At 46.4% G+C, this 15,358-nt stretch overlaps 1 protein-coding gene across 1 annotated transcript in view; it reads right to left on the bottom strand.

Moving 5' to 3' along the window:
* The window catches only part of EP400 (E1A binding protein p400), a 73,115-nt gene that overhangs the window by 49,127 nt on the left and 8,630 nt on the right, over positions 1 to 15,358 (bottom strand). Inside the window, exons 2-5 of the mRNA XM_049769270.1 lie at positions 6,910 to 7,006; positions 5,258 to 5,365; positions 4,342 to 4,721; positions 647 to 940 (exon numbers count right to left, since the gene is read on the bottom strand). Of these exons, the coding sequence (XP_049625227.1) occupies positions 647 to 940; positions 4,342 to 4,721; positions 5,258 to 5,365; positions 6,910 to 7,006 (879 nt within the window). The remainder of the gene's footprint in view (positions 1 to 646; positions 941 to 4,341; positions 4,722 to 5,257; positions 5,366 to 6,909; positions 7,007 to 15,358) is intronic.

The following is a 15,358-nucleotide window of genomic DNA, read 5'->3' as shown; positions in this document are numbered from 1 at the left end:
GCAATCAGAGCCTTCTCTGGTAGCAGAGGTTGAAAGACCTCACCTTACTTCAGAGGAAGGTGTAGAGTCCATGTCCCCATGACACCCACAAAATTCACTGGGGAAAGAGGCTTGCAAACCACCAGAAATGGGAGAAATGGCCCAAAGGGCAGAGGCACAGATTCTGCATACAGGATCCCTATTACCACATGATTCCAAGCAGTGGCTAGGATGACCCAAGGAGTGGGGGGCAAGTGGCCACAAAGGGGGAGAACTCAAACCAACGAGTCAGGCACACAAGCATGTGAGACCCAGGTAAAGGGTACCTGACTTGCTATGTCCCTTTTCAATCTCCAGCAGAAGCTTAACCTCTGAATGCCCAGTCATTCATGAATTGTCTGGGCTGGAGCCTGCTACCTGGCAGGACAGCCTCACCCGAGTCAGAACCCCATACCCAGACACCTGTCACTGTCAGCAAGGTGAAATGTGGATCTCTCTGCCAGGGCACCTACAAGGCAACCGGTATCTTTGCCCCCACCCTACCCCAGGAACCAGCCCACTGTCCGTCCTTACTGACCTCCTTAGGCATGAAGAGAAACATGATTCACAAGTTGGAACATGCTTTTACTCCCTTCTCAAGGACTTCCTAGTTTCAGGTCATGCTTACCAATGCAATTTGTTCTGTCAGCTTATCCTGAGAAGTGTCTTGGGGTGGACCAGTATTCTGAGCTGGGCTCTGTGGTTTTGGGGGGGCAGAGAGAGCCGACCCCGGGGATCGGGAGGCGACTGGAGACAATGACTTGCTGGTTGCTACAGGTCTATTCACAGGGGAGGCACGGGCAGGTGAGGATCCTGGGCCGGAGACACTGCTAGGAGCAATGGACAAGGGAGCAGAGGAGGCTGGGATGGGGCGCTGAGAGGGCTGAGCAGACTCCACAGCTGGCCTTGTTGGCACCACCGTCTGGCAAGGAGAAATGGAGACACAGCTCAGTGGCTGGCACCAAATGCCAGAGATGGTATCGCCATCTGAGCAGGCACCATGGGACACAAACAAGCATGGACCATGATAAACACACACGGCCGGTGTATGAGATCAGTATCAGATCCTGCTTCTCACAAGACCGAGAGGGCACTTGGTAGCACCTTATCTCACGCCAGCCTTAGTTTTCCCTTTTTCCTCTGTGTTGTTGGTCTCTGAGGTTATCACTGCTATTGGGGGATAGAGGTCTGAAAGTGGTACCCAGACGGAACCCAGGTCTCTCACAAGCAAGGCCTGTGTTCTTTTTGAATGTGTAGCTGTCGCTTTTGTCTTCTGGAAATTCCCCAGTGATTACCTTGCACCTTTCTCTGGCAGGCACAGACAGACTCTGTACAGGGCCCAACTAAATGGCTGTGCCCAGAGAGAAGCTTGCAACATGAGTAAGGCAGGATGGACTGGAGAGATGTGGCTGTAACAAGCCCGCGCCCTCTCCCTGGAGTGCTAACCCTGGTGACTGCACTGTCAGAAAGGAAGTTCTCAACAGGCTGAAGCATAGCACAGTAGGTGGGGCAGTTGCTTTGTATTCAGCTGACCCAGATTTTATCTCCATATGGTCTCCTGAGCACAAAAAGTTAAGTCCTGAGTGCAGATCCAGGAGTAACCCCTGAGTATAGCCAGCTGTGAGCCCCCCCACCCCCAAAAGTAGTGAAGTTGTCATGGTGCTCTGTCAAACTGCAACACCAATAAGCAAGCTTTTCATCTAGGACACAGCTCAGCAAACACAGCAGAACCTACAAGGGAGTCTGCACAGTCTAGACCACTATGGGGTTCCATTTGTGCTCATTTCCAGAAAGCCTGTCAGCCAACCCCAGCCTCCAAGTCACAGGCTGCAGGCATGGCACCAACAGAAGCAGCTCTCAATCATGGTCTACAGCAGACACCTGCCAGTTAATTCAGTCAGACTCAGGGTAGCTCAGAGAGAAAGCAAAGGCCTCAAGGGCCAGTTGCTGAACAATAGCCTCTTCTCTCCCCCCAAAGCCCTGCATACTGAACGCAAGTCCCCTGCTGTGGCTACACAGCCCTCCCAAATAGGTTTCTTCTCTGCCTTCAGTCTTTGCTTCAGAGGGACAGGAATAGTAGAAGCTCCACCTGACAGCCCCCAAACAGCTAGAAGAAATGACCACTGCATCTAAGGCTGAGTGAAGGAGTTATATTGTTCCATTGCTACATCAGCCAAATAGCCAAGTCTCCACTGCCCAGAAGGCACTTGCCCTCTGAGCCCCTGGGAGACTCCTACAGAATTCTTGGATCGAGAGGTGGATTTCCAACATGGGGTCGGTCTGGTATGACAGATGTCCCAGTGACCATGGCGCTGGCTGTGCTCTTAGCGTCCATGCTCTGGCTCAAGGGTGTAGAGTTTTATTTTCTCCTAGACTGATTGATGATGGATCCTCAAAGAGCTCCCAGAGTGGAAAAGAGATTCCCATTCCCCTATCCCCTAGGATGGAGAAGCGATCCTGGTAATATTTATCCGTAGCAAATAATCCACACAAACAGGAGGGTAAAAAGGCGAGAAGGCCGAATGCAGAATCCTTTGTCAGCCTGCTAGCAGCTCCAAAAGCCCAGAGCCAACTGGCTAACTGTCCCAAAAGATCCTGACCTTCTGGTTCGACACCTATTTATTAGGATCTGAACAGCGACCCCTACCTGGAAGGTCATAGGTGGGAAAGCAGGCAGGGAAACTGATATTGAAGAGAAATATAAAGACCTCCATATATCTAACACAGGGAGCTGGCGCTTTAGGACTTGAAGGTTCTCTAAGCATCAACAAAGACATCTGGGTAAAACTAGTTAGCAGGGGAGGTGTCAGACTACATAAATCCTGGATTGTTCCCATTCATGTCCAGGGTGCCTAGATGGGGTCAGGAGCAAGTGGGGTGCATGGTAAGGGTACGAGGCCCTTAGAGAGTGTCTGCAGGTAGTGAGGTACTGGAACCAAGCCCCACTGACATTTCTCAGACCTCGTGGTCCAGAGGACTCGTCTCTGAGCTTCTGTTCTCAGTGACACCGAAAGCTCATGTGGCTGAGCCTACTTGTCAACTGGAATGCAGGGGAGGGGTCTGCAGTTCCCTGCCCTAAAAGCAGCATAAACAGAGCTATGAGCAGTTACCTTAGTACTGCCAAGAATCATTAAAGTCTGGTGAGATTTGGCTGCCACCAGTTAACTTTGAGCTAAATAAATAAGCCTACTTAAGGCAAAGGTTCTCAAACTTTCAATCACTTGGAGTCTGTCTGTCTGTCTGTCTATCTATCTATCTATCTATCTATCTATCTATCTATCTATCTATCTATCTATCTATCTATCTATCTATCTATCTATCTATGGTTTTATGTCACATGGTTTTACGTCACACCCAGCAATGCTCAGGGATAATTGGACTCCGCTCAGAAATCACTCCTGGTGGTATGTGGGTGACCATACAGATGCCAGGGATCAAACTCTGGTCAGCTGCATGCAAGGCAAGTAGGTACTGTCCACTGTACTATCATCTCCGACCCCCTGGAGAGCTTTTATAATTCCCAATGTCTTTGGGCTGGAGCCATAGCATAGTGATTAAGACATATGATTTAGACACAGCTGACCCTGATACTTACATATATTCACATTCCTGAGCCTGCCAGGAGTGATTTCTGAGCACAGAGCCAGGTGTGACTCCCCCCAAAAAAAACAAAAAAAAACAAACAAAAAAATGAGTAGCGCTGAGAACCATTAGGTATAGCCCCCCCCCAAAAAAAAGGTATATAAGATTATTAACATCTTTTGGGTTTGTTTAGGTTTTTTTTTTTTTTTTTTGGTCTTCAACCATTAGGTATAGCCCCCCTCCCCCAAAAAAAAAAAAAAGGTATATAAGACTATTAACATCTTTTGGGTTTGTTTAGGGTTTTTTTTTTTTGTTTTTTTTTTTTTTTGGTCTTCAACCCCACAAATCCTGAAGACTTGTCTTCATTTTTTTTTGGATCAGGCCTAGCAGTGCTAAGGCTCCAATCTGCAAAGCATGTGCATAGCCAAGTCCCAACAACCTCCAGGCATCAGGCTCTCTAGCAGTTTTAACTAGCATGCTTGAGGGCCAGAGCCTGGGGTGAAAACAACTGTTTCCAGTTGTACAGGGGCACCTGGAAATGACCTCTGGCAGTACCCTGGGGATCCAATCAGAGGCCTCCTGCAACCAGAGCCTCAACTTCAGGCTGTTGAAGTCTGCTTAGGTGAGCACAATGAAGTGGAGTTCACTGAGAACTCTAACGTATCCCTTCTGGCTGGGAGATAGCTGAGACTCAGGCCCTCTTCCCCTTTCACCTCTCAGAGCCCCTCATGTCCCGAGTACCTGGGGCTGGGAGGAAAGCTGCGGGATCTGCATGTGTGCCTTCCCGGGCATCGGCATGTGCAGGGCTGGCTGTGCAGGTGGTGGAGGAGCGCCGGAAAGCTGGCTGGGAGGCGGTGCAGGGACCTGGGCATTTGGCTGCTGAGTCTTCACTGGGACTGGGAGCTGGGTCTGCGGCTCTGCCATCTGCTGTGAGAACTGCAGTGTGGATGGATGGGGCGTGGCGGGGAGGCCAGCGGGGGGCAGCCTGCCAGGGAGCTGCGGTGGCGGCGTGTGCAAGCTGGCTGCATTCTGCACCGGAGGCCCAGTGGAGGGGTCGTACTGCTGCTGACTTTGCTTCTGTCCTGCCAGCTGAGCAGCCTGGGGGGCAGGAGGCATTCCTCCTACAAAACAGGAAAACAGCCCACCAGCACACCCTCAGCTCAGAAATAGTGTATCAGAGAGGACACATCCGATGCTTGTCATTGTCATCAGAATCAATCTCTCTCCTCTCTCCTCTCATTCACACACATGCGTGCATGCACGCACAAATTCTTTAATTGGTGGGAAATTTAGAATTCAGACTAGATCATATCTCAAGTTGTAAGTAAGCACATGCAAAAGGAAAGAAGTGGTTGACCTCTACAAGTTAGCATGAAGCAAGACAGAGGAGGACAGGCATAGGTCTCCTGCTATGGCAGCAGGGTAAGAACCACACAACTTCAAGCTGCAGGGACTCAAGGACAGGAGCTGGCCAGTACAGTGACACAGAGTGGTCTCTGGAAAGGCCATGCTGCACTAACAGGGCTGAGAGAAACCCTTACAGAAAGGGTCCTTCACACACACTACCTGAACTACCCGGTTCAGCAACATGGACTGTAACCCTCTCTGCACTCTCTCTGGCTGAGCTAAAGGGCCGAGTTCTGGTGCTGGGTCTTACCTTGGACTGTCGGCATTAACTGCTGAAGAGGGACTCCTGTATTCACCCCTGGGTGCTGGAAAACTACCCCTTGGTGACCCACTTCAAGCCGAGGTCTCTTAGACTGCTCTAGAATAATTTTCAGAAAAGGTGCAGTTTGGTGTAAAAATAAAACCACAAAGTAGTAGACAAATTGTGTGTCTTATAATCTTTGAACAGGAAGATTTTTTATGCATGAATCAAAATCCAGAAACCATAAAAGATAAGGTAGATATTAAAATTTTTTACATTAAAATTTGCAAATGCGAGAAAAAGCATCTTAAAAAAGAAAAAGAACAAGCAACAATCTAATATTTGCCACATAACACAGTGAGCAGAAGGCCGATTTACCAACATTTAGAAAGCTCTTACATATTCAAGTGAGAGGACTCTCAGCAACCAGAGAGGCAAAATGAGCAGAGCACAAAGCTAGCAGAAGAACAAGCTCCCAAATGGTGACAAAGACTGAAAGATGGATCATACTTCATAAAATGCCCAGAAATTGCTGGTGGGTACAAAAACAGGCCTGCCTATTCTTCTGAAAAGCAGCTGGCATCACCAATACGTATCTGCACATAGACTTTGGATCTGCCTACTGCATTTCCTTTTAAAAATATACTGACAAACTCCAAAATCATTTGTAAAGGGGGGGCGGTGATGAGACGTGTTATTTAATCCTATGTCTTGATTATAACAAAAAAAATAAAGGTGTAAAGACTAGCAAACACAGGTCAGATAAGTAACTACTATCCATAAAATGGAATACAAGACAACCAACAAAATGAATGAGCCTTATGCCCAGGAGATTCAGCCTTGCAAGAGGCCATGCAGTACCTGGGACAGAATTTCTCAAGGTGACTCTCAAAGGACCAGAGCACACATCTTTGGATGTGGGAACAACTTGTTCAACTCCCGGTACCACATGGTCCCCTAAGTGTCACTAGGACTGCTGGGTGAGGCCCCTCCCCACAAAAAAGGGATCCATGAAAAATCACGTATATGGCAGTTACCTCTGGGAGTGGGAAATATCAAACCAAAAGTAGACACACTACAGAATTCTTAACTATTTTGCTTATATGAATGAATGTGTAGCACATGATGTATAGCAGAAAATGTGTAGAAGGAAAAAAAATCCACTTTGAAAAAGAAAAAAACAGTTTTAAAAAGCAGATGGGCATTTTACTGAACCACACCATGATAATAAAAACTACAAATGCGGGCCCGGAGAGATAGCACAGCGGCGTTTGCCTTGCAAGCAGCTGATCCAGACCAAAGGTGGATGGTTCGAATCTCAGTGTCTCAAATGGTCCCCCGTGCCTGCCAGGAGCTATTTCTGAGCAGACAGCCAGGAGTAACCCCTGAGCACCGCCGGGTGTGACTCCCCCCCCCCCAAAAAAAAAAAACCAGAAAAAAAAAAACTACAAATGCAAAATGAGATCTTCTCTTTATCTGGCAAACATTAACAGAAAGTCCTACACATTTGGGCTTGATTGATAATCACCCAAAGAATTAACTTTCCGAGTAAGAAAGAACGGGTCACTTCACTAGATGTGAGCAGTTGTGGCACAGTGCCACACACACATCGAGAGATGGTTCCCACAATGTAGCCCCATGGACCTGTGCTCCCGACATACCTGCTGGAGGGCCTGCCTGTTTCCTCTTACAGGGGTCCGACTCCACGGCTGCTGCACTTCCAGCCCCGGCGACCAAGGTTCCTGTGAGGGCTTGTTGCTAGAAAGAGAAAATAAGATTTTGATATTCAAGTGAATTACAAGAGTGATTATTAGTCAAAAGTCTCCTAATTGGGTTTGGAAAGAACACAGGGATTAAGGCATTTGCTTGCATGCAGCCAACCCTGGTTTGAGCCATGGCACTTCCCGTAGCCTCAGGATCCCCAAAGCACCGCCCAGTGAGGCTCCAACACCCCGAGTCTCATGATTAGCTCTGAGACTGACTTCAGTCCTTTTTTCATGTGATGCGGTTAAATATATATATTAAAAATGTATACCAAAAAAATGGAAAATTCTGACTTACCTTTTGAGGAAAAAAAAGAACTGCAAGAGCCAGTTTTCTGGTTTTGAGTGGAGTTTGTGCTCAGGGCAGATCTAGAGTCCTCAGACACTCCCTGCTCTACCTGAGCACAGAAGCACAGGGCAGCGCAGTCTCCCTGCCTAGTCTCCCTGCCTGCCAGCACCTCCTGAAACCCAGACCAGAGAGGGGCAGATACTCTTCCTCCTGGACACTGCGCCACAGTCCCAGCTAGTGACAATCTGACTCACTTGGGCTCTTCAAGGTGCTAGTTCTGCAGTCAGCACCTACCTGGCATAGAGAAAACTGAAATATATATAGATGTACATATATACATTTAATGCTTAAATGAAGTTACTGGCCCAGGCCAAAATTGGTTACGATTGGGAGCTCACAGCTTTTCCATCCAAATACCATCCTTGCCCTTATAGTTAATGCCAAGGATGGTGCTTAGCATTTTAGTTTGCCAGTTTTGTAAACAATCCCATACAGCTACTCTGCTTAGGCAGGCATTTTTAGTGCAAACATTACAGACACCTAAACAGAGTGACTGCTCCAGGAGAAAAGGCCATTTAACCCCTGTAGCCCTACGGACAGACGCTACACTGCTATGCTGCCCATCCTGGAATGGGGAGAATTGGGGGCAGGCAATTTTCACCTACAGGGCAAGACTCCAGGGTGGCTGAAAGGAGAGTAAATACTCCCATTTACATTTATCAAAAGTGGAGAAGAGGAAGGAAGAGAAGGATGGACAAAGAGGAGAGGGAGGAAGGAAAGAAAAGAATGAGTTGAGAGAGTATGTGACAGTGGTCATCTCTGACGACTGGGTTACAACTGACTCATTTGTGTGTGTGCTCTCTTCAGAATTTCCTAATTCTACAACAAACATGTATCCCTTCTTTAATTAAAAGTTTGTTTTTTTTAAACAAAGACACTGAAAAGGCATTCTATGTCCAGTGATGTTCCAAGAACTTCCTACGAACTAAACATAAACTCTAGATGAAACTGTAAAAATGCAAAAGTGGTGTCAGATGAAGGACAGCAGAACAGTACTTTCAGTACTACTGGAAGGGAAGATCAGAACTTAAAGAGGTTTCAGGTGAAGGCCTCAGGCTTGAGAACTGTCTAAGACCCACAGACACAGAAGCTTGTCACTGGAATGAGGACAACTGCATACATGAGGGAGAGGAAAGCCCAGGAGGCAGCCATCAAAGCCATCAAAGATAAAATAAATAGATCAAAGATGCTATTAGAACACAGAAATTCAGTTTCTGTGATTTCAATGAATGGTAAAAGCAAAATAATCTTCAGCCAACTAATAGAACACAGAATCTCAACAGTCTTTGCAAAGTCCAATTTGAAATTATTTTGTAGGTCCTGAGCACCACTGGGTGTAACTCCAAAACAGAAAACCAAAAATGTAATTTTAATTAGACATCTTTTATTGAAATACCTTTTTTTTTTTTTTTTTGGTTTTTAGGCCACACCAACAGCGCTCAGGGGTTACTCCTGGCTCCATGCTCAAAAATCGCTCCTGGCAGTCTCGGGGGTACCATATGGGATGCCAGGATTCGAACCACCGTCCTTCTGCATGCAAGGCAAACGCCCTACCTCCGTGCTATCTCTCTGGCCCCTGGGTATTTTGCTTTTTTTTTTGTTTGTTTTGGAGTTACATGTGACATTGGTTAGGGGCTGTTCCCAGTTGTACACTCAAGAATTATTCCTGGTGGGCTCAGGGGACCATATGGAATGGCAGGGATTCAAGCCACATTAGCCGTGTACAAGGTAGTAGTATAGCAAGTAGGGTATTTGTTTTGCACATGACTGGCCTGGTTCAATCCTTGGCATCCAATATGGTCCTCCTGAACACATCAGAAGTGACTCCTGAGCACAGAGCCAGGTTTAAGTCCTGAGCACTGCTGGGTGTGGCCCACAAACAAAAAAACAACATTAAGAGCAGCTGGGGTGAAACTTGTACTAAGATAACAGTCATAGAAAAACCATCTCTAAGAAAGGAGCTAATGAAATAGCAATCAAGCATGCTCCTTGCCTTGCGTGGAATGTGCACAGGATGATTTTAAAATATAAGTAATGGGGCTGGAGAGATAGCACAGCAATAGGGAGTTGCCTTGCATGCAGTGATCCAGGACAGATGGTGGTTTGAATCCGAGAATCCCATATTTTCCCCTGTGCCTGCCAGGAGCAATTTCTGAGTGAAGAGCCAGGGATAACCCCTAAACACCGCTAGATGCTTATATAAATTATATATATATATACATATATATATATATACACACATATATGTATGTATGTATGTATGTATGTATGTATGTATGTATGTATGTATGTATGTAAATGGCTGGAGTAAAGTCTTTTTTTTTTTTTTTTTTTGGTTTTTGGGTCTCACCCGGCAGTTGCTCAGGAGTTACTCCTGGCTCCATGCTCAGAAGTTGCTCTTAGCAAGCACGGGGGACCATATGGGACGCCGGGGTTCAAACCGATGACCTTCTGCATGAGAGGCAAATGCCTTACCTCCATGCTATCTCTCCGGCCCCATGACTTAACTTCTTAATAGAGTATTTTGTAGTACTGACTATAATAAAATTGAGACCACTTATACATTATAGTATTTTTTTTTTATTTTTCGGCCACACCCGTTTGATGCTCAGGGGTTACTCCTGGCTAAGCATTCAGAAATTGCCCCTGGCTTGGGGGGACCATATAGAACGCCTGGGGATCGAACCACGGTCCTTCCTTGGCTAGAGCTTGCAAGGCAGACACCTTACCTCTAGCACCACCTCGCAGGCCCCATTCCAGTACTTTTAACTTAAAAAAAAAAGTTATTTTAGGGGCCGGCGTGGTGGCGCTAGAGGTAAGGTGTCTGCCTTGCCAGTGCTAGCCTAGAAACTCGGTTTGATCCCCCGGCATACCATATGGTCCCCCAAGCCAGGAGTGACTTCTGAGCGCATAGCCAGGAGTAACCCCTGAGCATTACTGGGTGTGGCCCAAAAACCAAAAAAAAAAAAAAAAAAGTTATTTTATTTTAGGGTAGGGTGAACATCATAAAGATACTTTGACTCACTAAGGCCATCCCTAAGAACTGTTTTGTTTCTAAGAAGAATAAATCTAATGAGAGAAATGGTTTGATAAATGTTTCTCAAAACGAGAGATCAAGAACTATTAAAATGGGAATAAAATTAGTAAGAAAAATAATGTCTATAATTGTGCCATAAAGGTACATACATAGTATTTTTTATTATGTGGATGAATTTATTGATAATTGCTCATCTTTTTTTTTTTTTTTGGTTTTTGGGCCACACCCGGCGGTGCTCAGGGGTCACTCCTGGCTGTCTGCTCAGAAATAGCTCCTGGCAGGCACGGGGGACCATATGGGACACCGGGAATCGAACCAACCACCTTAGGTCCTGGATCGGCTGCTTGCAAGGCAAACGCTGCTGTGCTATCTCTCCGGGCCCAATTGCTTGTCTTCTAACAGAAAATAGTCCAAGATGCTTTGACTTCCCAGTTGGGATGTAGCTCTGCAGGGGTATGGGGCTGGTAAAACTAAAAATAAGCTAGAATAGGTCTTTTCGTTTGTGTCTGGGCCACAGCAAGTGATACCTGGAATTCATGGACACTGAACCGGGACTCCCGCATGCAGCCTGAGATCCAGCCCCTGAGCAGTGTCCCAGTCCTAGGGATTTTGTTTGTAAAGATATGTAAATGTGGGGCCAGAGCGGTGGCACAAGCTTAAGGTGTCTGCCTTGCACGTGCTAGCCTAGGACAGACTGCGGTTCATATCTCCCGGGGTACCCATATGGTCCCCCAAGCCAGGAGCAATTTCTGAGAGCATAGCCAGGAATAACCCCTGAACATTACCAGGTGTGGCCCCCCAAAAAAAAAAAAAGATATGTACATGTGTGCATATGTTCTTGTTCTATTTTATACTAACACCTCTATACTCAATGCCTCAATATCCTCTGGGAGTAGAAATTAACATATATAATACACAAAACGATAACTTTATTTCTTATTCTTTAGACAGCATAGTAAGTCAATGTGTTGTTCTACAACTGACTGTAAGTAATAAAACATATACTCAGATTTATTTCCCAAGGAAAACCAAGAATGTACTTTTATTTATAGCAACTTTCTTGGGTTTTGGGGGGTGCTACACCCAGCAGCACTCAGGGGGTTACTCCAGCTCTGCACTCAGAAATTGCTCCTGGCAGATTCAGGGGACCATATGTCATGCCAGGAATCAAACCCGGGTCTGTCCCGGATTGGCAGCTTGCAAGGCAAATGCCCTACCGCTGTGCTATCGCTCCAGCCCATCAACTCTTTCTAACAGACTCATTACTTTAGACATCTACTAGAATGCTTCAAATGTGAATGAGTGTGAATCTCAAAATAGATTCCTGGGGCTGGAGAGTACAGTAGGTAGAGCACTTGCCTTGCAAGGGACTCAGGTTCTCCGCACCATCCCACATGGTCCAAGTCTGCCAAGAGGGAGTTCTGAGGGAGTTCTGAGAGTAGTGCTCCTCAATTTATTTATTTATTTATTTATTTATTTATTTATTTATTTATTTATTTATTTATTTTTTGGTTTTTGGGTCACACCTAGCAGTGATCAGGGATTACTCCTGGCTCTATGCTCAGAAATCGCTCCTGGCAGGCTGGGGGGACCATATGGGATGCCGGGATTCAAACCACCGACCTGCATCCAAGGCAAACGCCTTACCTCCATGCTACCTCTCCGGCCCCAGATCCTCAAATTTTTAAACAGGGGGCGAGCTCACTGAACCTCAGACTGTTAGAGGACCAGACTATAGTAGAAACAAAAACTATGAAGAAATTCCTGTGCACACTGCATATATCTTATTTTGAAGTGAAGCAACAAAACAGGAACAAAAACAGTATGTGGTCCCCACACCTGAGACCACTGGTAGAGCCAAGATTAACCTTAAGCAAAGCCAGGTGAGGCCCCAAAACTAAAACAAAACAAACAAAAATTACCAAAAAAGACTCCCTCCCTGTTTCTTTTTGTTTGTTTGTTTTTGGGTCACACCAGGCAGCGCTCAGGAGTTACTCCTGGCTCTATGCTCAGAAATCACTCCTGGAAGGCTCGGGGGACCATATGGGATGCCGGGATTCGAACCACCGTCCTTCTGCATGCAAGGCAAACATGCTATCTTCATGCTATCTCTCCGGCCCTCCCTCTCTGTTTCTTTTTTTTGTTTTGTTTTTGTTTTTGTTTTTGGGCCACACCCGGTAACGGTCAGGGGTTACTCCTGGCTATGCGCTCAGAAGTCGCTCCTGGCTTGGGGGACCATATGGGACACCGGGGGATCGAACCACGGTCCGTCCAAGGCTAGCGCAGGCAAGGCAGGCACCTTACCTTTAGCGCCACCGCCCGGCCCCCCTCTCTGTTTCTTAACAATTATATAATGGCAACTATAGACTATGTGATTTGTAAAGTTCCGTAAAATCAACCACATAATTCACACTACGAGGTATGGGTGTTCACCAAACAATCCACTCAACTTTGCTGGAATTTTTCACAATAAAACATTAAAAGATAGGAATTCTTTAAATGTACACATGCAGTTTAAGAGTAAAACTTGGGGCCAGAGCGACAGCACAGCGGTAGGGCATTTGCCTTGCAAGCGGCCAATCCCCGAGGGACCCCGGTTCGATTCTCCGCATTCCATATGGTCCCGCAAGCCTGCCAGGAGCGATTTCTGAGCACAGAGCCATGAGTAACTTCTGAGCACAGCTGGATGTGGCCCCAAAAGGAAAAAAAAAATAAAATAAGAGTAAAACTTGGGGGATAGAGAGATAAGATGGGTTAAGACATTTGTCTTGAACGTGGCCAAACCAAATTCAATCCCAGCATCCAAATCAAGAGCCCCACAAGGAGTGCTCCCTGAGTACCACTAGACATAGCCCAAAGACCAAAAATAAAATACAATAAAATAAATAATGCTCATCACATGCAGCTCCACACAGCACTCATAGCCCTCCTCAAATTGGACCTGGTTCCATTCACTGCCCTCTGACAATGAAAAGGGCACTTGGGTCCTTCTGGAAGCTTCGGCTCCCCCACGTGGTACTGAGACCTGCCCAAGTGCCCACTGTCACCCATTGTCCCTGACAGGCATGCACACGCCCTGGGTGACCATATAGAGGCCTGCTGGGGTCTTCAGGCAGAATCCCACATAGTTCTTTTGGGAACTCACAGGCTTCCCAAGCACAGGATACAAGAGTTTTCTCTCAGGAACAATGCCTCCACTTGCCCTGTCCAAAGCCTAAAAATGCTTTTAGTGTCACTCCCATCCAGAGGCCAAGAAGCCCCTTGTTTCTATCGGGAGATCCATTCACTCTCAACTCTGGGGTTTGGTGAATCAATCAGGGGCCTCACTGGCATCTCTGCAGAGAAAGAGAAAACTTTCTCAAGTGTACAGACACCCCAATATAATGCCTATCAATGAGACATTCAACAGTAACCAAGACACTCTCTGAAGAAACTTTCTGAGACAAGTCTCCAATGTAAACAACCTTTTATTGAGGGCCAGATCCATAGTACAACAGGTAGGGTGCTTGCCTCATATGTGGCTGACACAGGTTCAACCCCCAGCAATCCATATGGTCCCCTGAATCCACCAGAAGTGATCCCTGAGCACAGAGCAGAGGAGTAAGCCCTGAGTACCACCAGGTGCAAATTAAAAACAAAACAAATCATCTCTTTGAGCCAGTCAGTTTGATGTGTGACATCTGAATTTGAGCAGCACATGGTTTCAAGGACATCCAGCTAAGGCCCCTATTAAGAACAAGTCTCCTGTGGTAAGGGGTTGGGCAGCAAATGCTTCCAAAGGGCACAGGGAATATGTGATGTAATAGAAATTGACAGTCTGACAGGCATCTGAGCTACGTGGCACTTGTTAAATCTCAGACTGTACTACTTCAAGTCTGGACAATCCTCGTGAAGTGAACCATTCGCTGGATGTAGGATTACAGTTTGATTATTTCACGGTTCCCAAAAGGGGAAGGGAATCCTCAGGTCCCCTATTCAGGAAGGATAGGAGAAACTGTTCCAGCTATATTAGTCCACAGTAAATCATCCACAGATATGAGGGTAAGAGGAGGCAAGAAACTAGAACTCAAGCAATTCACCAACAAGCCAGCTGCTCCAACCCAGGAGCTCAAAGCCTACAGGAAGAAAAAGTTCCCTCTCTCAGCCACCTGCCTCAAATTTATTCAGCTTCTCCTATCCTCCCTGGATAGGGGGGTACGGGATATCCCTTTCCCTTCTGGGAACTGTGGGATAACCAATCCTCAACCCAATATCCAAAGAACGTCTCATTACACCTGCCTTTTCCCCTCCCCCTGGGGGAGGGGTGCGGTTGGATCTGAGAACAAGTACAAAAGAGACCTATTACTAAGACCTCTATATGCCGAACACGCTGTTAATAAATGATAAATGCCCGATATCATGTAACTCACCATTTTTTAAAACCACAGAAGAAAAATGAAAGGGTCAAGTGAGCAGACATAAAAATATTAGGCGGGCCAGAGCCATAACTCAGCAGGTTTCCCTTGCACATGGCCAACCCAGGACTGACCTGGGTTCAATCCCCAGCATCCCATAATATGGTCTCTCAAGCCTGCCAGGAGTAATTTCTGGGTGCAAATCCAAGAGTAACCCCTGAGCAACCCTGGGTGTGGCCCAAAGCCAAATATATATATGTATATATTTCACATATATATTAATTTAAGGAACCTAACATATAGTACAGCCGGTAGGGCATTTGTCTTATACACACCTGATCTAGGTTCAATCCTTAGCACTCTGTGAAGTCTGTGAGCACTGGCTCTGAACACAGAGCCAGGAATAACACTGAGCTCCACTGGATGTGGGTCTCCCTCGCCTCACCCCAAATCTGCGACAGCTGCACAATGAAATGCAGTATTGTCAGGATGGCATTTCCCCACAACTAGAGATTTCATCACAACCCCAACAAGAACTCAAGCAGAACTTAGTTATCAATGAGTGGA

The sequence above is a fragment of the Suncus etruscus genome, chromosome 2 (assembly GCF_024139225.1).
Source record: "Suncus etruscus isolate mSunEtr1 chromosome 2, mSunEtr1.pri.cur, whole genome shotgun sequence".
NCBI lineage: Eukaryota > Metazoa > Chordata > Mammalia > Eulipotyphla > Soricidae > Suncus > Suncus etruscus.
This window is presented reverse-complemented; position numbering and strand designations above follow the sequence as displayed.